At 42.0% G+C, this 26533-nt stretch overlaps 1 protein-coding gene across 9 annotated transcripts in view; it reads right to left on the bottom strand.

Moving 5' to 3' along the window:
- The window catches only part of RALGAPB (Ral GTPase activating protein non-catalytic subunit beta), a 138939-nt gene that overhangs the window by 94648 nt on the left and 17758 nt on the right, over positions 1-26533 (bottom strand). For all 9 annotated transcript variants that reach the window (XM_089673247.1, XM_089673244.1, XM_089673246.1 and 6 more), the window contains exons 3-7: positions 25601-25803; positions 13327-13490; positions 11105-11291; positions 6906-7037; positions 2950-3128 (exon numbers count right to left, since the gene is read on the bottom strand). In XM_089673247.1, coding sequence (XP_089529373.1) covers positions 2950-3128; positions 6906-7037; positions 11105-11291; positions 13327-13490; positions 25601-25803 — 865 coding nt within the window. The remainder of the gene's footprint in view (positions 1-2949; positions 3129-6905; positions 7038-11104; positions 11292-13326; positions 13491-25600; positions 25804-26533) is intronic.

Genomic DNA, 26533 nt, shown 5'->3' with positions numbered 1-26533 from the left:
TTCGCTCTGGGAGAAGTCATTAAGCTAGGGCCTCACATACTTTTTCCTCCCTGCACTGTGAATGTTTACATGTTATGTGCAATTAAACCATGGCAACATCTAATGTTTGTGTAGTATTATGTTCAGCAGACTGTGTTCTTCTATTGTTGTGACTTAGATGACGTTCAGAGCACATTTTATGCCCAATTCATGCAAAACTCCACATAATCCCAAGGGGTTCACATACTTTTGCTTGCAACTGTACATGTGCCACTCTGCACAGCCAGGAAAAGAACTATGAATTCTTGGTGCATTTTACAGCTTTCCTGGCTCACTTCCCTTATCAGACAGGTGATGAAGCTGCATCAAACTACAATGCAGAGGCTGAAGATGGAAAAGTTACACAAAAAGAGGTGATTCTGTACCAGGAAATGAGTGTCTGCCCGGCTGTGCAGCGTGGTGGAAATAGAAGAATCACAACATTAGCTGAAGAGAATAACTAACTGCCGATCACAACTCAAATGTATATTTAGCACCAATTCTAAAGCAATAGTTTAAATTGCCTTTAGATCAGGGGTGTCAAACTGGCGGCCCTCCAGCTGTTGCAAAACTACAAGTCCCATCATGCCTCTGCCTTTGGGAGTCATGCTTGTAACCGTCAATCTTGTAATTCTTCATGGCACTTGTAGTTTGGCAACAGCTGGAGGGCCGCCAGTTTGACACCCGTGCTTTACAGGGTGGCTGAACAAATGACCTGATCGCTGTAAGATCCCCTTCTGAAGAACCCATGTCCTGTACGAGTACGCCTGTGTGAGGGCAGACACTCCTACCACCACTTTTATCCTGGATAATTATGTGTGCCCAAAAAATAGAACCTCCTAGCAAACACCCTCAATATCCATCACCTGAGATCCCTTCTCCCACCTGATGTTAAAAATACATCCGAATTATGCTAAAATTTGCACGTGCATTTTATACTCGCAGACTGGAACTGGAGTCATTCATCCAACATGGCATCCAAAGTTACATTCTAGACAAAAAACAAGGTGCCTCTGTTTAATATATCAATACATTTACTTGGTAAAGGCAAATCGTGTGAGTACGTGAACATAACTAAAGTTGACCATAGGTGGATTGAATCCCAGACAGCTCAGCAGGGACCAGCCCAGATTTGATCCCTCTACGGGCAGGTTGGTTGTACTGAAGTTGAATTCATAGTTCGACTTCAGTACCACCAGCCTGTCAAATTTTTTGCATGACAGTGATTATTGTGTTCTGCCAGCAGGGAAGGCTCTCTGATGGCAGAACACAACAGCACTGCAGGAGGGATTCCCTCATCAACACTGACTGTGCTGATGGGGGAATCAAGCTATTTTATTTCTGTGGCAGGAAAAAAATTGCTTATCGTATGGCCTGTGTTAGTTTATCAGCTTCTTGCAATCCCTATACAACAGCACTGACACTGGGAAAGGAGGTGCCTTACATGAAAATATGCAGACAAGTAACAAACTGACAGGAGGAAAGAGTTGGGGGATAATCTCATCAGCATACTGCTGTTTCTTCACTGCCCAATCAGCAGGGTGAAGGTATTTATTGTACTCCTTGACTAAGTGGTATCATCCATCTGCCTGTGCTGTGTAACAGAGTTCTGTAAATGGATGAATAGAATTACAAATCATTTGGCAGGTAAAACTACTCCCTTATTTGTATTCCATTTATGTATTTAGTCCATTTCAGCTTTACATATGTATGTGAAATTTTAGTTTGTGGAATATTTTATTTTGCGGATTATGACTCCTCAAAACTGGAACTAAAGCTGGCCATAAACTTATAGTTTTTCGTTCCGACAATTTTCGTTTCAAGAATATTCGTTTGATTTTCTAAATCGGTAGTGGGGTCAAATCGATGTTTGTTTTCCACAACAGTGATAGGAAAATTCGAAGGGGCAGGAAGCAAAACTTCTTGACCAAATTAATTTTCAGCAAGAGTATGTGGTTATCGTTCAGAAATTACATTTGTTTCAAAATCGAATGTTAAAAGCAAAAGACACTTTTCGAACAATATTCATCCATTCATTGATTGTGCAAAGAATTTTGTGCGACTTTTTGAATATTCTTGTCTTAAAATCTACACTGTATGGCCAGCTTAAGACATGGTCACTGGTGGTAGGAATGTCTCAACACAGCAAGCATAAAAAATGTATTTAAAAAAAAAACAAGTAAAAAACATGTAATCAGGTGGCAAGTGAAAGTGACCCACCGACCCTCTTAAAATTAAAGGTCCTTGGTCTACCTCAGAAGAAGTGCGTGCACACGAAACGCGTCAGAAGGAGCCTGTGGACGTAGTTGACACTACGCCGCCGGTGCCATGTGGAGGCCCGGTGGCCATCTTTAATTTTAAGAGGGTCAGTGTGTCACTTTGACTTGCCACCTGATTACATGTTTTTCACTTGTTTTTTTTTAAATAAATTGAAGTAATATACTACACTATGAGTATCTCTCTGTGTCCTCTGTGAGGGGTCTCTCTCCCAATTTCACAGCCACAGAGTGTTTTCAATCCCAGCCCTGGTTCCATTGAAGAGGAATATCCTATCCTGGGAGCTTCCTGGCCTGCAGGATTTTGCTTTTCCACAAGAGGGCGTTATCATCCATTTCAGCACATATCCATTTTCTGACCAGAGGGAGAGAGGGGAATCTCCAGGATTTCTTACACACATGCGTACTTTAAATGCTCTTCTGGTTAGTTTGCATTCTTTCCATTGACACTGGGAATTAATGAGCATTGATATACGAACATTCTTCTTGCCACTTATCTCCTCCTCCTATCTCTACTGAGTTACAGCTGGTGCAAAAATACCAATACTGCTTCATAAATATGGAAGTCGCGAACGGACTTATTCTGACATTAGAGGATCAATTTATATACAGTATGGCCAAGACTTGAATTCTAAACTTTTAAAGATGACTTTACCTAGAAAAGCATCCACAAGGCAGCTGACCCCCCGCATGGCCCGGAAGAAGATTTGGGGCAGCTGCTTGAGACACGAGTACTGGTTCAGCTCCTGTGGCATTCCACTCACATTCAGGAACTGCTCCTGAAACTTGGGAGTTGTGCCTATGATGCTTGGGTTGCTCAAATCCACAGGATTACTGGAAAAGAAACATGATTGAAAATTAGGAAAGAATAAGTCACATCTGAAGATATCTACCAGAACTGTGTAATCCCATCATAAAACTTCCTAGAAAGACCTCATAACTACAGCTCAGGGATATCACTGACACGCACAGTGTTCAGCTGTTTAAAGTGGTTGTAAAGGCTCAAGGGTTTTTTTTACCTTCACGCAGTTTTTGCATTTAGGTAAAAAAAACCCTTCTGTATGCAGCAGTGCCTCAGGCCCCCCCAAAACTTACCTAAACCCCATCTCGATCCAATGATATGCACGAGAGAGCCTCAGTTGTCCTGGGTCTCTCCCTCCTCATTGGCCGAGACAGCAGTGGTAGCCATTGGCTCCCTGTACTGGCAATCACAGCCAGTGAGCCAATGAAAAAACAGCAGGGTTGGGCAGAGCTGTGTGTGTGAATGGACACACCGAGCAGTGGCTCGGGAACAAGCCTGCTCGGATGCCCCAATAGCAAGCTGCTTGCTGTGGAGGCAAGGCAATAGGAAGGGGCCTGGAGCACCAGTGAAGAGTTGGATTGCACAGAGCAGGTAAGTATAACATATAAAAACAAGAAAAGAAGAAAAAAAAAAACAAAAAACTTTCAGGGCTCATTCACACTATGGTGCAGAGACTTCAGTTTTTCTGCATGCATTCAGTAAGCGCACAAAAAAATACAATTGTTCTCTATGTGCCCTGTTCACAATAAGAACAGGCAGTTGAACCACGGGTTCAATGTCCCCTTCCTAAGCTTGCCATAGCAGCACAGCAAAAATTATCTCCCCTGCTGCGTTCGTCAGGCAGTGCAACATGTGCCCCATTCAAGTGAATGTGGCTGTGCGGCAACCATGTGCAAAGCGCATGGTTGTGGCGCGGTGGTGCAGGTTTCAAGGGGATAAAACAGGTAGTGAGTAGGCAACATAATGCCACTTCACTGCTTGTCAAACACCCTCTGAAAAGCAATCCACCATGGGTTGTGTAAACGGGCCGTAATGCTGTACAGGTCTTATTTTGATAAAATGTTATGATGCAACAGAATCACTTTATGAAGGAGAATTAAACCTGCAATGAATCAGCATGAATTTCTTTCAGTCTCTATTCCTGCCTGTTATAGTGAAACAAACATCTTCACTTGCTGAAGGAACATTTACATGTGTGCTTTCTATGGGCTACAGCTATCGCCTGTCCTACTGTAATATATTAAAGTGAAAATCCTTACATATACTTAGTAGAATGAATAGCCTCAGGTGATACAGAGATTAACTAAATCCTCTTACATATGTTGTACCTGTTTATCTGTACTCTTCTCTACAGCTCTTCAAAATCCAAAATTTATATAGTTTGTCTGAGCTGCCAGAAAGCAGAGGGCAGGGAACTGAAATTACACTAAGGAGAGCTCTGAAAGCTGACTGGAGTAAGGGACACACCCCCCCTTCACACAGGAAGAGAACTGAGGATGTCAATCACAAGCTGTGTGCTGGAGCTCCCTCCACTGTCACCTTTTTACCTCTTGGTGTCAGGAAAACATGCAGATAGCAGAAGAATAAGTAAACAGACAGAAATGACACTCTGTGCTCTGGATTGAGACAAATGCACAGTATAGAGAGATATGCTATGTTCATATTTCATGTCAGAGTTTACAACCACTTTAAAAAATTACCTATAAAAACGTAAACACCTCTTGGTGCATGGGAGCAGTGACAGGTTAAAACAAGGTTTAAGTCTACCATTCAGTATATTAAAAAGGTAAATTTTATTAGTTTTGACACAAAAAGCACAATCGATGTCCATTCAGTATATATTTAGCAGTGTACATTGTGAGAACTAGCATAAACGGTAGAGCTTTAAAGGACTCAGCCACTCACTTTCACCACAATATTAGTTTCCCACTTAGGGGTATTCAGCATTTGGCCTTTCTGGCTTGCACTTGCAGCACTGCTGCTCTGGCCTTACACTCCAGGCCCTTGTCTGTCTTCTATAGACAGTTGGCTCACCAACTCTGTCCACACAGCTAGCAGCCCCTTGCTGCCCTGAATCCCACCTCTCTCCTAGGTGGAGCCCTCCTGACCTCCTGTCTGCCAAGGTGGAGCCCAGAACCACGGTCAGATTACTACTAAAAGACCTGCACACACCTGTGCAATCAGTGTGCTGGTGGTCTACCAAACCTGGACCCAGGACCGGAGAGTTCATCCCCCCCCCATCTCTTAGAAATCTCCAGGCTCAAGGTCCCAAAACGGATTTTTAGAAAACGAGAAAACTGAAAAGCCAGTTACCTTTGCAGTATGCAAACCCCCTGGAGCCCCTCAACCTGCCTGATTGACAATCCTGGATTATAATCTTCATTTAGACCCTGGAAGGGTACCGCACTGCCACAACAAATAAGTACATTCAAATCGCACCATTTTTGTAACAAAACTGGTTACAATTCCATGTTATAGATAACCAGATAATCCTTATCCATATTCGAGTATATATCTAAAGTTTACAAAATAATAAATAATTTGCGCCATCATACTTTTTCTTCACTTTTATTAGAAATAAAAATCTGTGATATTTTTAGCCTGGGGAGTATATACAAGGTGAAAGCTTATGGATCTGGGGTCTTGGCTTGTTGAGTGTCTATCCAACAGATCGACAAATTTCTGTGGGCAACTTCATAAGTCAGTTTAACACAGGGGGAGGAGCTAGGTAAATAATTCTCTTCCAGTTGTTTAGATCAGGGAAACCTGGATTTTTCAAGTTTAAAGTGATTGTAAAGTTTCATTTTTATTTGTCCAAAAATATTAAACATATTATACTTATCTGCTCTGTACAATGGTATTCCACAGAGCAGTTCCCTTTTTCCGCTTCTGGGGTCCTCTGCTGATGCTCTTGGCTACTCCTTTCTAAGTGCCCCGAAAGTAAGTTGCACGCTATGGGGGCTTGATCTCAAGCTGGGCTAATCGCATCTGTGTACACATGCGCGCGCGCTTGGACCCACCCTTCGCTACCTCCTCACAGGATTTGATTAACAGCAGCAGGAGCCAATGGCTGCCCCCAAGTCTTGTGAGGAGGCTGTGGCTCTAGAGCACCGTGGTAGATTCAAACAGGACTAGGATAAGTATTTGGGGGGAAGGTTTTTTTACCTTAATGCAGAGAATGAATAAAAAAAAACCCCCTATGCCTTTACAGCCACTTTAAGGCTATATTTTTTGTCATAAAAAAGGAGAAAAAAAAAAAAAGTGGCAGAGAAGCAATTTTTTTGAGTTATGCATATCAAAGTCATCAAAATGACTCAAAAGACAACAATCAGCTAAGAAATGAGTAACTTCAGTCCAAAAGATTCTCCCCTTAGGGAATCCCAAATCATATGGAGTGTTTGGCATTTAAAACAGGTGTATCTCATTTTGCCAAACTTATCCAATCTATATGGGAGTGTAATATACATAGTACAGGTGTTTAAATTAATTCACCTTTAGAGGATTTACCAGCAAGAATGTGCCAGGCCCAATATTTATTTCCACATCCCTTCCTGGACAGAAGGCAAGTTATCTAATAGTAATTAGTCGCTTGGTTTTGGCATGCAATAGAGTGGAGCAATAGGTAGAGATCCATTTCCTATGGTCAGCAATAGGAGGTGTCTCTAGCTTATGGATGGATGGTAGTATTTTGTGGACCCATCTGTGTTGCAATGCCATATCTAATTTGTAGATAATAGAAAAAGAAGGCGTTCTGTTCCTTGAATTCTTTTTGAATGTCAGTAAAAGATTCCTTACCCTTTAGTACTTACCTGAGCATGTGAAGAAACCGAAACCAGGTTTGTGTTACACATTCATTATCCATTTCAGAAGGAATCAAACTTGCATCTTCCTCAGGAACTTTAAAAGGAGGAAATGAAGGCCCATATGTGAATCGCAGCAACCTGGAAAAATAAAGCAAAGAAGCCCAAAATAAAGTGATCCTGTCCCGGTCTAAAAACGGGGAAGAAATCTGCAGTAGAATCTCATCCAGTAATGGCAAATATAACTGATAGGTGTAGGCAAGATCACTGCTCTATGTAGAGAGGACAATAACTGAAGTCCAGAAGAAATGCTCACAAAAATACAATACCAGGTTCCCTTCTTCAAGGCTGTATGACCAATAAAGCTGCTCAAGTATATGACAGAAAGGTTATAAATACAAAGTATGTTGCTGGATAAAATCTAAAAAGGGTAAGGCCTACAAAAGTATTATAAAAATGATGAGAATGAAGGGGTACATTAAATGTGTTAGTTCTGGGGTTTTTACTTTATTATATCTTTTATTACATTTTATTTCTACACATGAATCAACTATATCATTTATCAAAAATACATACATTCCAAATCACTTCTCCACCCCCCCCCCCCCATTAAATTACCCCGTCCACTTTAAATTACTTTTCCACTATCCAGTTTTATTCTCCAACTCTGCTACCGGGGCCCCCATCACGTCAAGATATTTTCCCGATGTCTTAAAATCATACCACCTACTCAAAGCCTTTCTAAATTTATCCATTTTTATCTTCCTCTAGATGATATAGCTCCTCCATCCTATTTATATACTCAATCCTGTCCATCCAATCTCTCATTGTTGGAGGGTCCTGTACTTGCCAAAATGTAGGGATTAGACCTTTTGCCGCGCTAATTAGATGATATAATATACTTTTATATGGTTTCACTGACATCTCTGACCTATAAAATAGACATACCCATGGACCTTTCTGAACAGTTATCCCCAAAATCACCTGTATATATTGAATTATAATTTTGCCAGAACACCTGTATTTTTGGGCAATCACACCATATATGTGCCATTGTCCCCCTCGCCCCACATCCCCTCCAACATCTTGGTGACATTTCTGCTTGTGGTCTATGTGCCACACTCGGCGTGAAATACTATCTGGTTAAACATTTATAATTCATTTCGACTGTATTCCTATTCATCACCCCTTGCATTAACTTAAACATTTTATTCTTCTGTTACCCGTTCATTTTTGTACCCAATTCTCTTTCCCATTTCTCTAAGAATGCCGGAGGTCAGATCCCATCTGCTCAATAAGGATCTTATATATCCTAAAGGTTACTTTACTACTATCTTGGCACTCAAAATTTTTTCAAATGGAAACATGTCCTCCGGAATCCTCAGTGGTTGGGGGAGTGTTGAGACAAAATGTCCCAACTGACAATATCTCAATTCATCCACTGTAAAAAATAAATCTTTTTTGCCCTTTAACTCTTGAAAAGTGCACAACTTCCCCTTATCTACTATGGCCCGTGCACTACTATCTTTAAACCATTTCCCAGAAATATCTTTCCCTGGTGGGAAAAAAACTCTGTACCCACCAGGGGCATCAACAGTGAATTGTACTTCGATCCAATTGACTTGTGCAACCCATCCCATATTTTCAACACCTCCTGTGTAAGTATACTACTATTTTCATCTATAACCTGGACCTTTCGTGAAATCCAAATAATCCTCTCTAGTTGTGTATTACAGAATATACCTTCCATTTTAACCCAATTTGTTTCTTGTGAGTTGTGTGTCCAGTCTACCACCTGTGATAATATCACCGACATATTTCCTCATATTTGGCAGACTTAGTCCTCCTTTCTTTGTTGTTTCATAAAACTTCATACTTAATTCTTGGTTTCTTATTAGCCCATATAAACCTCAGTATCAATTTTATTATCCTAAAATAAGATCCTGGTAGAAATATTGGGAGCATTTGGAATTTATACAGGATTTTTGGGACTTTCACCATCTTAACCAGGTTTATATGCCCAATCCACGAGACCCAACTTCTCAACTCATCTTTCATTTCATTCATTAAAGGAATATAGTTGGCTTGATATAAGTTCTTTATTGAGGGGGTTAGCTTTATCCCCAGATAGCCTAGTTCCTTCTCCCTCCAAGTAAATGGAAAATCTTCTTGCAGAGTCTGCATCTCAACCTTTGAAGAGTTAATATTTAAGATCTCAGATTTTGAGGGTTTTTTTCAGGTTAGACAGCTCTCCATAGCGCTTCAGTAATCCCATTAAATTAAGCAACGTCAGTCTAGGGTTCACAATGTAAAACAGCAAATCATCTGCATACACTGCTACCTTATGTTCTACTTCTATCTTAATTCCTGAAATATCTGAACTCTCTCTTACCAACACCAAAAATGGTTCCAAGGATAAGACAAATAGCAACGGGGATAAATGAGTATCCCTGTCTAGTGCCATTATAAATTTTAAAAGGTCCCTGATAGGGACCCATTAACCTTAACTGCAGCTGAAGGGCCAGTATAAAGCTCTTTTATCCACCTTACCATTTTGGCCCCTATTCCTAAACCTCTAGTATATTTATCATAAATCCCCAATCTACCCTATCAAAAGCTTTTTGTGCATCAATCAACAAAATAATTGTCGGCTGCTTTCCTCTTTTTGCTTCTTGTAAAAGGAGCAGTGTTCCTAAACCACTGTCTCTCCCTTCCCTTCCTGGGATAAGTTAGTTCTGGGGTTATGATGAAATATCCGCAAAACTTCTGCTTTAAAAAGCAAATCCTGCACATCAGACCTCATTGATCAGAGCGTATGAGTTAACAGTCACAACGGTTCTAGTACCCTAAAGCAAACCAAACCACTCAGGCACTTTGATCCTCATACTGTATATGAAACAGTAAAGCCGGCTTGCTGCTGAGCAACAAAAGATGTACAGACAGCTCTTCCTGTATACACTTCCGTAAATGAAGTCTAGTACTTTTCAGAGGGATTTTAGGTTCCTGACCAACAAAGCCGTTTCCGAAGCCAATATATCTGGGTAGAATGCAGAAGGGTTCGATTTTGTTGCGGAGTTTTTACTGTGGGGTTCCTGCTTGGGAACTTTCCCTATACTGTCTGTCCTGGTACGGTTATAACCACAACTTTACATTTCCTCCCTTTTCTGGACTGACTGCTCCAGATAATCTTGCCACCAACTCTTAATGAGCTCTTTCCAGAGGGAAACAGAATGTTTAACACTTATGTTATCGTGGTCACAAGTAAAGGAAGAAAGGGAAATGTCTAAGAAAATAGGTCACAGACTTCAATAAAAACCCAAAAGGATGGAGAGGTGGAGGGCTGGAACACTGTTTTAGATTGGATCACAGCTCTCTAGAGTACAAGGGCCATACATGGGTCCTTGGGGCACTATATAAGGAGACTGTAGGGGGAAGAACTATAATAGTATAAACACATTACCTAATACACAATGGGGTTTATTTATTAAAGCTGGAGAGTGCAAAATCAGGCTAATCTCTGCCTAGAAACCAATCAGCTTCCAGGTTGTATTGCCAAAATTTAACGGAACAAGTTAGAAGCTGATTGGCTACCATGCACAGCTGCAATAGATTCTGGGTGCACCAGTTGTAGTAAATCTACCCCAGTGTGTATTTAGATTTTTTTTTTATGCTACTACTATTATGATTTTACATGGTCGAGAATTTATACCTACTTTAACTGCTAAGCAGAGCTCATATTTACAATCCTAATTTAGGTCCTATCTGTTCAATCATAGCTCTGATAAGAGGTCCTAATAGAACCTCAAAAAACACAATGGGGTTAATTTCCAAAAGGCAAATATATTGTGCACTGCAAGTGTAGTTGCTTTTTTGGATGATAGAAATCAGCAGAGCTTCCCCTCAGATCTAGAGCAACAGCACTTGAAGAGCACAGTATATTTACCTTTAGTAAACCAACCCCATTGTCTGTTTTGAATAAAGTTTGGGACCAACAAACCTTTTTTGGTTTGTTAAACAAGTGTGGTGCTCACCTTCCTACAATCAAGCAATAAAACCCCAACAGAGGAACTAATCCATAAGAAAAACAAACTTTTTGGATGAAGTTCCACTTTAACAGTTTTACAGAACACAGTCATGTTGTTTTTACTAGTTGAACGTTTTTAATATTCTTTCAAATGCATATGACACTGCTGAAAGCAGACTTTTACCTAGATGTTAGTGCACAAATTGCTTTACTCCACTGCTCAACCACAGCAGGGTGGTGTCTCCAATTAGCCACCATTTCTTTGGCAGTCTTCCAGTAGGGTGGTGTTGGGAAGCAGCGTGTACATGCCAGGAACCAGACTTCAAAAAGAACCCCAATTAATTTGTCAGCCAAATTCTCTGCTATGCCTCCTAAGAGAATAGAAAATAAAAACAAGTTACTTGCTATGTATGATATAAATGGCAAGCATGTTATGTCCTTATGGTGACTAAAGCCCCTAAACGTATCGGGTTAATTTTTTAAGCTTAGCTAACAAAATTTTATCATCCTTTTCTGCAACCACAATCTGATACACACAGTCATATGAGCTTACTGTCAATATACAGTACAGTATCAAATATTGGAGTCAGCTCACCTGCTAACAAAGTATGATTACCAGGTGTTAGTAAAATCCACTTTGGTGACTTGACTAGAAAAATTACCTATACAAAAGGCAACCAGAAAATTATAACCAAAACTTTCTCCGAAAGGATTTTTGACACTTAAGTTTATGGACTTTGGGTTTTATTTAATATAGTTAAAAATGAACTATGTATATAAAGAAAATGCAGCGCTGTGTGATGTTACTATATTGCGGGCAGGTGGAGCCCAGGACGCCATTGACACTACGTCGCCGGTGCCACGTGGAGGCCCGGCGGCCATATTTAATCTTAAAGGGTCAGTTATTTGATTAAACTTGGCACCATTGTGAGTTTTTTCTGAACACTCCTGTTTTTCTTGAATAAAATCATTTTCATCAACCTACTACACTATGGGTTCTTTCCTGTGTCTTCTGCTATGAGCCTTTTCAGCTTCTGCAGACCCAGATTGATCCCTGCACCAGCCTTTGAGAGGAGGAATTTTCCACTTCACACACTTCTGTAAGGATCTCTGTGACCTGCTGGAGCTCCATTTCGCCACACGAAGGCGCTTCATCTCTACTATCTCCAGCTCCTGCCCATTACCAGACCAGTAAAGAGAGGGGAATCTCCATGATATCATATGCACATGCGTATTATTAATACGTTTCTGGTTAGTGCGCATTTCTAACTTTTGCACTGGGAATCAGCGAGCACCATTACTGGACTGTGATTTATTTGATTGATTTATTTATTAATTTATTCATTTCCTTTGGGTTCATTATTTATATCTGCCCGCAATATAGTAACATCACACAGCGCTGCATTTTCTTTATATATATTTTTGGGACTTTTATTTGTTTTCCTTGAATGTTCAGCTGCTGACCATTGGGGCGCTCACTGTATTTTTTATACTCCCAAAGATGAACTATGGCTTAATTGTAACTGCATATGAATGTACAGTTTTCTCTAATGCCTGTCGACAAGGCTGCAGCACTGCTTCAGAATATATAGCAGTGTTGTCGCCCTCAAGTAGGGTGTACCAGCTTGACCTAAAGTGGGATAAGCATGATACAGGGGTTCTGCCTACCTGCATTGTCATTGTTGATTCATACAATTAAAGCTTGTCAATCAAGATAGCCCTGCCTACTGCTTTTTTGACTGACAGCAAAGCACTTCCCTCTGTGAGCTGCAGTGTCTAGAAGGGGGAGAATGCAAAACACAAATGAAGGATTTGTCTCAATCGAGGAAAGTAAAGAAAGTTTTGTGTATACTTGGTAAGGTGTGTGCATCATGAATAACTGGATTTGGGGCTTGTTTAGACTGTCAGACAGGAGGTTCTACATGTACTTTAATATCTGTCAGCAAGTTTTAGCAGACTCCTACAGTGTCAACTTGAATGCAAATCTCTTGGGTGTACAGTAAATTAGCATTGTCTATAGAACCCCTTCTGCCTTGTATGTCATCAAGAGAACATTCTTAACTTAAAGCAGAACTATACTCGCCTTGGATCCAGGGTCCCACAGCTCTCCGCCAGGCCGCTGACTTCTAGGTCTCAATCGCCAGCCGCTTTAATTGGCCAGGCAGAAATTACATCACTCCTGCACGGGTGTGGGACCTCAGTCAGATTTGACCCTGCCGAATTTGTACAGTGAGCTGCGCCTGCGCAGGTAGGTAGGTAACTTTAATGCAGAAAAAGCAAGTCACTTCTGCATTAAAATTCCTGCCTTTTTAAAAAATGTTTTGCTAAAATTCCACTTTAATATTGCAGGGTTAAGGTTTACTGTTGGACATTGAAGAGCAGAACGATCTGTCTACTATCACTAACCTGTGACTGTTGGAGCAGCCAACAATGTGTCATTTATCTGCAGCAGGAAGAGTAGCAGAACTTCCCAGGTTTCACGAGCTATGTTGGTAGAATCCTTGGCCAGCTTCTGAACAGCACGCAACACCTGATGACAATGGCGAATTTGGTTTGCTATCGGCTCCTGTCTGCAAATAAAAAAAGTAAAGCAGAAAAGTGTTTGCTGTTGCGGCAATATTGCTACTTTCAATCTATTGCCCAAAATTTTTGTAAACTAGGACTTTCAAGTATTTCTCGACTATGTGAAGCATTATGTTACAACCAAAAGGACACTATAGTGGTTTTTGGACACTTTAAACTGTTTTCCCTTGGCATACACAAATAAGTACAAACAGTACATGACCAGGGAATTCCCAAAGAACTGTTGGATAGCTAATAAGACAGCACAGCAGAGCAGCTTGTTTTTCAGCTCCCACCTCCTCTGGCTCTGAAGAAGAGGGTCCGTCACTCAAAAAGCGCAAGCTTTAGGATGCTTCGGAGACTTCCCACACCACTGGCTGGGTACTGTGGACCTAGAGGTGGTCACGTCTGCATCTTATTATATGCCAAAGCATGTCATGTGTTTGTCAGTAGATTACATCTTTTATACATGTTAAATAATTAGGTTTTTTTGGTAATGCACTAGGTTGGTACGTTCTTTTCTTTTGCGGTCTATTTCAGTTATGTGAGGATGCACACAGTCCTGAGAGAGCAGCAAGACCTACTAGCCAGTCAGACGGAACACATTCTTAGCACTGCACCCAAGCGCAGGAGGTTTTATTACCGTTTCTGCAGAAAAAGGAGTTACCAAACGACCATCAAAAGGAGATTAGGTACACTACAGCTATGCCTGAATGAAAGTCTTCTCAAAAGATTGGCTGTGCTCCTTTTTATAGAATAAAAATGTATTAATTCTGCAGTTACACAAAAGAAAGACATTCCATGCACCAATGACTTCTTTGGGATCAAAGTATAAAAGGAACAAACATATCATCCAATGTGGTATTGAGGGTTTACACCTGTAGTCTGGACTTACAAACACCCGATTATATAGTAAATCATGGGTACAACCCAAGTACTGTTTGCAACCCTGCAGAAATACACAATACCACCTAAGGTTTTTAAGTTTATTTTCTGCCAAATAAGAGCAAAGTATCAGTTCATGTCTGTGCTCTACACCTATTCTGGATTATTTTAACCAAGGCACAGGCAGAGAATAAGAAACAGAACATGAGAACAGGCAAAGAAGGAGAGAGACAGAAAAAAAAAAAAATAAGGGGTATAATAAGAAGATTACTCAGGATTTATTAGAACGGAAGCACAACGAACCCAAGGAAGAGATCCAGATGGTCCACATTGCAGTGTAAGCCTGTTATGGTTTTGAAATAATGGGTCGCTCTCAGGAGCTCAGTGAATTCAAGCGTGGTACCATGATAGGTTGTCAGCTGTGCAATAGGTCTATCCGTAAAATTTCCTTGCTACTAAATATTCCACGGTCAACTGTTAGTGGGATTATAACAAAGTGGGAATAACAGCAACTCAGCCACCAAGTGGTAGGCCACGTAAAATGACAGAGCGGGGGTCAGGGCATGCTGAAGCGCACAGAAGTTGCCAACTGTCTGCAGAGTCAATAGCTAAAGCCCTCCAAACTTTGTGTGGCCTTCAGATTAGCACAACAGTGCATAGAGAGCTTCATGGAATGGGTTTCCGTGGCCGAGCAGCTGCATCCAAGCCTGAATCCAATGATTTGGAAGGGTGTCCCAATACTTTTGGCAATATAGTGTATCAGATACTTAAAAGATAATTTTTTTTTTTTTAAATCATACTTTCCAAGGTGGATAAAGCATTGATCCGATGCCACATCTGTTCCCTGCCGGAGTGAGAATGACACAAGATAGAGAATCTTTAGCAAAATGGACGTTCACATCCATATTTGTATGTACAATTGCTACAGGCGTCATATGACGTCCTCCCAGAAAGTGCCCCCCCACGGTGCGCACCCGGAGCCCTCTGTGATCACTGTGTCCTTTGGACACAACTGATCACATGACACGGTAAAGGGCCAATCACAGTGACCTTTTACCATGTGATTAGCTGTGTTCAATCACAGCTGATCACCATGTAAATTCACTTGCTGGTTATCGGCAGTCATTTTCTCATGCTGTCACAGTAGGCAAGTGGTTAAAATCAGGATCTTTCCCCAGCCTGGACCAGCTGAGTGACCTCAGTCAACAGCGCACTTTAGCCGGTCAGCTGAAAATAGGTCACAGGAGTGCAGAACGAACTGCACTCCTGTGATCCACAAGAGAAGTACAGTCTAACAAGCTTTGCCTGTACTTTTCCTTTAACCGGTTGCAGTGCATGCACTATGCTTTTGATGGCCATTATCCGGGAACATATCTTCCCACGTCAGAAAGGAAAATGCCATCTATTTAAATAAAGCTGAATTCATTTTAAAACAAACTTTCCTCTTCAAAATGGTTTATTTTAGGATAGATAATGCATATGGTATGCGTGGATGAAGCGCCAGGAGCTATACAAAGTAATCCTTTTCTAAACGGTTACTGTTCTACCAGACTGTTCTTAGATGGTTTGGTTTTCCACTCATTTATCAATGCGAATAATATCAAAGCATTTGCCACTTCACTAGATGTATTGCCATGCAAAACTAAGAACAGAGGACTTCTCTTTTTCGTGTTTGATCAAATGAGTCCCAGTCTGAATTCTACGGACACAGGAGATATACAAACCCCAGATTTCTAAAAAATGTTTTTCATCCGTTGTGGTGCATTAGCAGCCCATCCATTCTGAACATGCCGCCCAAACACAATACACATTAACACATTGCTTTAGTGTGAATGGCCCCTCGGTAACTTATAAAGTATTGGAGACGTTGGACTGGCATGGCAGACAACTAGAATTTTCAGAATCATTTTGGCAATGGCAGACACATTTTCCTAGAATTGCTTTATTATATTACAATTGGTGGAGAAAACAAACCACTATATTGTACTCACAGGAAATCAATAATGCTTGCGTTTAGAGTCCAGATAGCAAATTTCACATCAGTCTGTCTTTCTCTTCTTTGAGGTTTATACACAGTATTTTTATTCCTATTATTTTTATTCTTATTAGAGATTATTTACTTTCTCTTCAAAGAACACAACATCTCCTGTTCTCATTAATGGTAAGTGCACTTGAACCGTTTAAGCCTTGCAGCACATATCCAGACAGGAATTCCTGCCTGCAGAAACGGACATTCTATTAATGCTCTGCATCCTTCATCTCATTGTTTCATCACTTGCCTAAAGGCCATACAGAAAAGGCTAGAGATCTTTCCTATGCTGGGACACACTTGTCCTCCTGGGATTAGAATCACTGAGTAATTACACTGCCGGTCTACTAAAGCATGCACCAGGGAAACAAAGAAGTTTTCGTTAACCGCATAATGCAGTTGTGTCCCATAATCATGCAAAACTGATATTTTGGTTATAAGTGGAGAATGTTGGCCGAGTCATTATCCTGGGTATGGAAAGATCTGTCTGCCCTATTTCTGGATTTTGTCCCTGTCCAGTCTTGGAGTTTTTGTTTGTTCCTACTCACTGTGTATTTCAGCTCCTTCTCTTACATTCTCAATAAATTAAGAAAAAAGAAAAACAGCAGTGGGAGCCCCTTATAATGGGCACAGCAGGTGAACAGGTCTAGAAAATCATCGCAGATCTAGAAAATCAGCACAGAGATCCAACAGTCTCAAGTGGGGGAAAAAAAAAACAAAACAAAAAACATGCTGTTAAACACACTACTAAAAACTGATATAGTAGACTGAAATGGTGGAAATAGAAAATAAATATATCACTAAATGTATTTTTAAGAACAAGAACTTAGATCCGCTGCATTGGGTGAAGCTCTTTCCATAATGTGCAAGCTCTTGCACATTTTGGCACGCTTACCTACAAGAATGCTTTTCTCCATTACTGGCAGGTCCAGGTTTGCAGCTGCCACACCGTGCCCATCCTCTATCATTTCCACTACCGGGTCTTCCACATCCAGAATCACTCTTTTTTGGCCACTGATTGTGTAATTCCTATGTATTTGCACAGGAGTTACATCATCCGTGGCACCTAGCTACATACTCGGAATCTTACAGATGTTTTGAATGTGCCAACAGTATACACTGCACATGCACTGTGCAGCATTAACAATATAAAACATTGACAGAAAAAAAAAAAAAAAAAAAAGGACAGAAGAGTTTTTTTTTTACTTTTCAAAAAGACTTTACCTTCTAGGATTTAATGAGTTTAGTTTTGCTTTAAATACAACTAGTTTAAGTACATATATTGTGGCTAAGGGGACACGATTTTGACTTGCAGTTCTGGATCCTTGGTTAGAATCTCCCCTAGGATATTTACTATATACATGGAGGGTCTACATTCTCCCCATGTTTGCATCAGTTTCCTCATACAATCCAAGGACATAAGTAGGATTGGTGATTTTCTCCCAAATGAACCCTAGCAAGAGTGACAGAATTCCCGACTCTGCCTCCTGCAACACAATGACCCATGTACCAACTTGGAGGCTGTGTAAAAGCCTTTCGCAGTCACTTAGTGCTGGTAAACGCCTAATACAGAAGAGATGGCTTCATCTGTCCATTCTCACTCACCAGCAGCTAGTGCAGGCACCCCAAAGTCAGAATATGAAATTTAGCTTGCCATTTTTATTCCTCCCTATAATCTAAATTTTACTAACTTTGAGGACAAACTCCACACACCTAATGTTACCCTGTCAAGTAAGAGTGTCTCAGTGGTCAGTAAAGATACTTTCAATGGATAGGAACACAGATGGAGGGTTTGGGTTAGCCCTGAGCTCAGGCAAGTTCAAGAGGAACCTGGAGGCCAGACAAGAGCACTTACCATAATGTGCAAGCATGCACTGCAAAAAATATCAAGCTGGATATCTATACTGATATGGACTGGGTAATGTGTTAGGAATGTAAGGATGCCCCATTGTTTGATGGAAATGAAAATTATCAACCTACAGAGGACTGACTTCAAAGACACCCCAAAAATGAAAGTGAAAAAATTATGCAGCAGGCTAGTCCATTTTGCTGAAAATTTCATTTCAGCAACTCAAAATGGTACTCCGTAGTTTGTATGGCCCCCACGTGCTTGTATACATGCCTGACAACATCAGGGCAGGCTCCTAATGAGACAACAGATGGTGTTCTGGGGCATTTCCTCCCAGATCTGGACCAGGGCATCACTGAGCTCCTGGACAGTCTGGGGTGCAACCTGGCAGCGTCGGATGGACCCAAACATGATATCCCAGAGGTGTTCTATTGGATTTAGGTCAGGAGAGCATGGAGGCCATTCAATGGTATCAATTCCTTCATCCTCCAGGAACTGCTGCATACTCTGGTGCACATGAGGCCGGGCATTTTCATGCACCAGGAGGAACCCAGGACCCACTGCACCAGCGTAGAGTCTGACAATGGATCCAAGGATTTCATTCTGATACCTAATGGCAGTCAAGGTGCCATTGTCTAGCCTGTAGAGGTCTGTGCATCCCTAAATGGATATGCCTCCCCAAACCATCACTGACCCACCACCAAAACGGTCATGCTGAACGATGTTATAGGCAGCATAACATTCTCCACACCCTCTCAGGTCTGTCACGTGCTCAGGGTGAACCTGCTCTCATCTGTGAAAAGCACAGGGTGCCAGTGGCGGACCTGCCGATTCTGGTGTTCAATGGCAAATGCCATTCGAGCTCTATGGTGCCGGCCAGTAAGCTCAGGGCCCATTAGAGGGCCCAATGTCCTCAGGCCACCCTCATGAAGTCTGTTTCCGATTGTTTGGTCAGAGACATTCACACCAGTGGTTTGCTGGAGGTCATTTTGTAGGGATCTGGCAGTGCTCATCCTGTTCCTCCGGTCCTGCTGATGGGTTAAGGACCTTCTACAGCCCTGTCCAGCTCTCCTAGAGTATCTGCCTGTCTCCTGGAATCTCCTCCATGCTCTTGAGACTGTGCTGGGAGAGACAGCAAACCTTCTGGCAATGGCATGTATTGATGTGCCATCCTGGAGGAGTTGGACTGCCTGTGCAACCTCTGTAGGGTCCAGGTATGGCCTCATGCTACCAGTAGTGACACTGATCCTAGCCAAATGCAAAACTAGTGGAAAACAGTCAGGAAAGATGAATAGGAAAACAACTGTGTCCTCCACCTGTAAAACCATTCCTACTCTGGGGGGGAAGGGGGGGGGAGTCATCTCATTGTTGCCCATCTAGTGCACCTGTTAAATTTCATTAACATCAAAGCAACTGAAACTGATTAACAACCCCCTCTGCTACTTAACTGACCAGATCAATATCCCAGGAGTTTAATTGACTTATACTCTGATTAAAATACACACACACACACTTGCCAAAAGTATTGAGATGTCTGCCTGTACACGCACATGAAGTTTAATGGCATCCCAGTCTTAGTCTGTAGGGTTAAATATTGAGTTGGCCCACCTTTTAACAGCTTCAACTCTTCTGGGAAGGCTGTGCACAAGGTTTAGGAGGGTGTCTATGGGAAATTTTGACTTTTCTTCCAGATGCACATTTGTGAGGTCAGGCACTGATGTTGGACAAGAAGGCCTGGCTCGCAGTCTCTGCTCTAATTTATCCCAAAGGTGTTCTATCGCATTGAGGTCATGAATCTGTGCTGGCCATTCAACTTCCTCCACCCCAAACTCGCTCATCCATGTCTTTACGGACCTTGCGCTTTGTGCAGTGGTGAGCAGTCATGTTGGAACAGGAAGGGGCCATCCCCAAACTGTAACCTCAAAATTGGGAGCATGAAAAATTGTCCAAAATGTCTTGGTATACTGACGCCTTAAGAGTTCCCTTCACTGGAACTAAGGAGCAAAGCCCAACCCCTGAAAAACAACCCCACACCATAATCCCCCCTCCACCAAACTTTACACTTGGCACAATGCAGTCAGGCAAGTACCATTCTCCTGGCAACTGTCAAACCCAGACACGTCCATCGGATTGCCAGAGAGAGAAATGCAATTCGTCACTCCAGAGAACATGTCTCCACTGCTCTAGAGTCCAGCGGTGGCATGCTTTACACCACTGCATCCGATGATTTGCACTGCAATTGTTGATGTAAGGCTTGGATGCAACTGCTTGGCCATGGAAACCCATTACACGAAGTTCTCTAAGCACTGTTGATGTGCTAATCTGAGGTCTTTAGCTATTGTCAATGATCTACTAACAGCTAAAACCAATGGCCACTACTCCATGCTCTTACTACTTGACCTCTCTGCGGCTTTTGATACGGTTGACCATCCCCTACTCCTCAAAAAAAACTCCACTCTCTTGGTCTCAGAGACTCCGCTCTCTCCTGGTCTCCTATCGCAGTGCTCCTTCAGTGTTACCTATAACGCTGCCTCCTCCTCTTCACTCCCTCTTTCTGTAGGGGTCCCTCAAGGTTTTGTCCTTGGACCCCTTCTCTTCTCCATCTACACCTCCTCCCTTGGTCACTTGATAAACTCCCATGGCTTTAAGTACCATCTCTATGCTGATGACACACAAATTATCTTTCTACCCCTCACCTCACCCCTTCAGTCTCCTCTTGCATTACTAACCTACTAAGCGACATATATCGACATGGATGTCACGCCACTTCCTCAAAATCAATCTTTCCAAAACTGAGCTCTTAGTATTCCCCCCCAGCCCGTGCCCCCTTCCCTGACTTCTCCATCAAGATCAGTAACACAATCATCATTCCCTCCCCTCATGCCAGGGTGCTAGGTGTAATCCTAGACTCCCATCTGTCCTTTCAGCCCCAAATCAAATCACTGTCCAAATCTTGTAACGTCACCTCTGCAACATCTCCAAGATACGCCCGTTCCTAACCTCGGAAACCACTAAGCAACTTATTCACTCCCTGGTTATATCTCACCTTGACTATTGTTAACTCCCTCCTCATTGGCCTACCTAATCGCAGGCTATCCCCTCTTCAGTCTATCATAAACACTGCTGCCAGACTCATCCACCTTACTAACCGTTCTGTATCAGCCACTCCTCTCTGCCAATCCCTCCACTGGCTTCCCATTGCCCAAAGGATAAAATTCAAAACATTAACAATAACGTATAAAGCCATTTATAACTCTGCCCCAAATTACATCAACGATCTTATCTCTAAATATCACCCAAACCGTACTCTCTGCTCCTCGCAAGACCTCCTGCTCTCTAGCTCCCTTGTTTTCTCCTCCCATGCTTCTCTCCAGGATTTTTCCAAAGCTTCCCCCATTCTCTGGAACTCTCTACCCCAATTTATCAGACTATCGCCTACTCTGCTCACTTATAGGTAATCTCTGGAAACCTCTCTTCAGGGAAGCCTATCCTGCCCTCAGCTAATAATGGAATCTTCTACTCTTCCAACCAGTCCATCCCCCACAGTTACTATTTTTTGTACCACTAGCCCCTCCCTCCTAGATTAAAAGCTCCAAGGATCAGGCCCTCCTTTCCCTCTTGTATTGAACTGTATTGTTGCTGTATTGTCTCCCATTATATTGTAAAGCGCTGAGCAAACTGTTGGCGCTATATAAATCCTGTATAATAATAATGATGGACTCTGCAGACAGTTGGCGACTTCTGCACACTGTGCACTTCAGCATGCGCCGACCCTGCTCTGTCATTTTAAGTCGCTGTTGTTCTCAGTTGCTTGCACTTTGTTAGACTACTACTAACAGGTGACCGTGGAATATTTAGTAGCAAGGAAATTTCACGGATGGACTTATTGCACAGATGGCAACCTATCACAGTACCACACTTGAATACACACACAGCAGGTAAAAGAAGTATTGAACACATCACCATCATTCTCGGTAACACATTTCTAAAGGTGCTATGGACATGAAATTTTCAGCACATGTCGGTAACAATCCATGCATACAAAGAAACCAAAACAAATAAGTTCAGAAATTAAGTTATTGTGTAATAAAATGGAATGATACGGGAAAAAAGTACTGAACACATGAAGAAAGGGAGGTGCAAAAGACATGAAAAGCAAAGACACCAGCTGAAATATATCAGTAATTAGAAAGCAATCTGGCCCTTTTCAGTGCAAATTAACATCAGCTGGTTCAGTCTTAACTTATGACCTATAACCCCTGGTTCACATATATGCGGCCGTGCAGGCCACGTTTTGAGCGGGTACGAGAGCCCATTCGTTTGAATGGACTCCAGTGCCCCATAACATGCAGGGAAGAAGTCCCTGCACTTCTTCTGAAAATGCAGCCCGTACGGTGGACGGCGTGCCATTAGAACTAATGGCAGCCGCCCGCGGGTCCGCATTCCTCTGTGCGGCTGCATGGATTTTTGTGCGGATCCACAGCGGCACCACCCCCACATATGTGAACCAAGCCTAAAAAGGTGTCTCGTTACCAAGGTGTCACACAAAAAAAATCTCATGGTTGGTAAAATCAAAACTCTCTCAAGACCTTTGCAAGGTTATTGTTGAAAAACATACTGATGGCACTGGTTACAGAAGTATTTCTAAACTTATGAATGTTCCAGTTTATTAATATTAGACACACACAATCTCACAGAAGCGAGTACAACCCTCACTTGTAAATATATTATATCTTTTCATGTGACAACACTGAAGAAATTACACTTTGCTACAATGTAAAGTAGTGAGTGTACAGCTTGTAGAACAGTGTAAATGTGCTGTCCCCTCAAAATAACTCAACACACAGCCATTAAATGTCTAAACCGCTGGCAACAAAAGTGAGTACAACCCAAATTGGGCCCAAAGTGTCAATATTTTGTGTGGCCACCATTATTTTCCAGCACTGCCTTAACCCTCTTGGGCATGGAATTCACCAGAGCTTCACAGGTTGCCAATGGAGTCCTCTTCCACTCCTTCATGATGATATCACGGAGCTGGTGGATGTTAGAGACCTTGCGCTCCTCCACCTTCCGTTTTAGGATGCCCCACAGATGCTCAATAGGGTTTAGGTCTGGAGACATGCTTGGCCAGTCCATCACCTTTACCCTCAGCTTCTTTAGCAAGGCAGTGGCCATCTTGGAGGGGTGTTTGGGGTTATGTTGGAATACTGCCCTGCGGCCCAGTCTCTGAAGGGAAGGGATCGTGCTCCCTTTAGTATGTCACAGTACATGTTGGCATTCATGGTTCCCTCAATGAACTGTTGCTCCCCAGTGTCGGCAGCACTCATGCAGCCCCAGCCTATGACACTCCCACCACCATGCCTGACTGTAGGGAAGACACACTTGTCTTTGTACTCCTCACCTGGTTGCCGCCACACACGCTTGACACCATCTGAACCAAATCAGTTTATCTTGGTCTCAACAGACCACAGGACATGGTTCCAGTAATCCATGTCCTTAGTCTGCTTGTCTTCATCAAACTGTTTGTGGGCTCTCTTGTGCATCATCTTTAGAAGAGGCTTCCTTCTGGGACGACAGCCATGCAGACCAATTTGGTGCAGTGTGCAGCATATGGTCTGAGCACTGACAGGCTGACCCCCCACCCCTTCACCCTCTGCAGCAATGCTGGCAGCACTCATACATCTATTTCCCAAAGACAACCTCTGGATATGACGCTGAGCACGTGCACTCAACTTCTTTGTTTGACCATGGCAAGGCCTGTTCTGAGTGGAACCTGTCCTGTTAAACCGCTGTATGGTCTTGGCCACCGTGCTGCAGCTCAGTTTCAGGGTCTTGGCAATCTTCTTATAGCCTATGTCATCTTTATGTAGTGCATTCATTCTTTTTTTCAGATCCTCAGAGTTCTTTGCCATGAGGTGCCATGTTGAACTTCCAGTGAACAGTATGAGAGAGTGAGAGCAGTAACACCAAATTTAACACACCTGCTCCTCATTCAAACCTGAGACCTTGTAACACTAACGAGTCACATGAGGAAAAATGGCTAATTGTGCCCAGTTTGGACATTTTCACTTAGGGGTGTACTCACTTTTGTTGCCAGCAGTTCAGACATTAATGGCTGCGTGTTGAGTTATTTTGAGGGGACAGCAATTTTACATGTTATACAAGCTGTACACTCACTACGTCACATTGTAGCAAAGTGTCATTTCTTCAGTGTTGTCACATGAAAAGATATAGAGTGTGTGTGTGTGTGTGTGTTTAAAAGGTTGAATCTGACTGGTAATATGTCAGGCAGAGAGTGTAAGAATTACATATTACAATACACTCTTCTATCCTTTACAGCCAGCCACAGAAGCTGCCATCATAGCCTGTTTGATCTGCAACTGCCATGGAGTTTCACATGCGATCAGTTAAGACAACAGAAATTTGATTGTATGACAGTTATCATTCACAGCAAGAACTGAGTAACGGTTTTGGGAAAAAGGTTGACAGGTTTAGTTCCGCTTTAAAGCAGGACTAAAGTAAAAAAAAATTGCAAGCAGGATTTTTATTGCAGAAGAGGCTATAGGGGAGATTTACTAAAACTGGAGCACTCAGAATTGGATGCAGCTGTGCATGGTAGACAATCAGCTTGTTCAATTAAGCTTTGACAATAAAACCTGGAAGCTGATTGGTTTCTATTCAGAGCAACATCAGATTTTGCATGCTCCAGTTTTAGTAAACCTCCCCTATGTCTCTTCAGCAATAAATCAAAACTTACCTGTCTGTTCATAATCTTTATAATGTAAACTGAGCTGCAACTGCCCAGCTCATAGTGCATTCTCGGCATGGAATGAACTGTCGGGTAGAGACGTCGGTGCTGGTGAGGGAGCAGAGTATAGTTCTGTTTTCAGAAAGCAGACCGTTTCACTGACTATATGAGGTTCTCTGAAATCTGACAATGGATGGAAGAGACCTAGGATTAAGTGGACTTCAGTACAGTTGTAGTGTTTCCTGGAGAGCAGTTCACTGAAGGAATTACTATACAGTATTTATATAGCGCTATAAGGTTTGCTCAGCGCTGTACATTATAGAATTCACTTGTTATCTTTTTTAAATAACTCAAAGTTGGGTCTTCACTAATGATTTTCACTTTTCACCATCCCAATCTAATCCCTTCCATAATAGAACACAACAAAAAGACAGGCAGCTCCTGATGACATAAGAAAGGGAGATGGTGGCTTGAGACTTGGTGTGCAGCAGCAGAGCAGTAGATCATAACGAAACACCACTGGATTTGCTGAGTGTGCTATTGTGAATACCGCAGCAAAGAGGGTGAGAGGGGACAACCTTGTTAAGCTTCACTTTGATAGCCTTACCTGGGCACAAAGACATTCTGAAGGTGTTTAAGGATGATCTGGATGTACATATTAGGCTCTCGGATAACTGGTTGGGGAATAGAATCCTTTGGAGCGACCAGGGCCATCATCCAATCAGTGTATACATCCACACAGTATTTCACTGTGTCTCCCTCCAGTGGTAATGTCAGTCCATAACAAATGACCTCCATGGTCCATTTCACCTGGAATGTAAGAATTAGCACATTAATGTATTATTCTCAAACCCCTAGTGGCTCTGTTGTCTCAAGTAAAATAATCTAAGCTTAATTAATGGATTTACCTGACCACTGATTATGGAAAATCCAAAGTATATAGCCTGAAGAAATACTTTACTAACTGTAAAAAAATTATTATTAAACGTTCATAAGGTTGCATAGGCATGCAATGTGTTTTATTTGAATGGAAAGTAATTATATTTGTTTATCAAGGTTTTGAAAAAAACACACAAAAATGTAATTTGTTACCATCTATGTATATGTGATCAGCAATATATGCTCATGTTGGCTGAAAGCTCATAAGGGAACATCAACCAGTCAAGATAGGTAACATCTTGCATTACCAGTCATCTCCTCACTCTATCCTGTCCGATTGGCAAAGCCTACAGTCCAGGTTTGTGAAATGTTCCAAGTATTGGGTATATTTACTATCCTAATAGTAGTCAAATCATGCCTGCACATCCAACCATATTCTAAAGCCTATAGCTGGCCATAGACGGATCAAATATCTGTTCGACTGAAGTTGACTGTTACATTGACTTCTGTCAAACAGAAAGGCTGAACTAGAAACTCCTGCCACCGTTTCCCTGCAGGCAGGCTGGGAAAAACTGGGTCCTGTGACAGCTGTATATCAATTAGAAATACAGGTACTTAGATTTATTTTTAAATTAAAATAACTACAGTGTCATATCCATAT

This window comes from Staurois parvus, unplaced genomic scaffold (genome assembly GCF_062004578.1).
Source record: "Staurois parvus isolate SC_StPar_1 unplaced genomic scaffold, SC_StPar_1.0 ptg000137l, whole genome shotgun sequence".
In the NCBI taxonomy this organism is placed as follows: domain Eukaryota; kingdom Metazoa; phylum Chordata; class Amphibia; order Anura; family Ranidae; genus Staurois; species Staurois parvus.
Note: the sequence above shows the minus strand (reverse complement) of the source record. Positions and strands in the feature narration are given on the sequence as shown.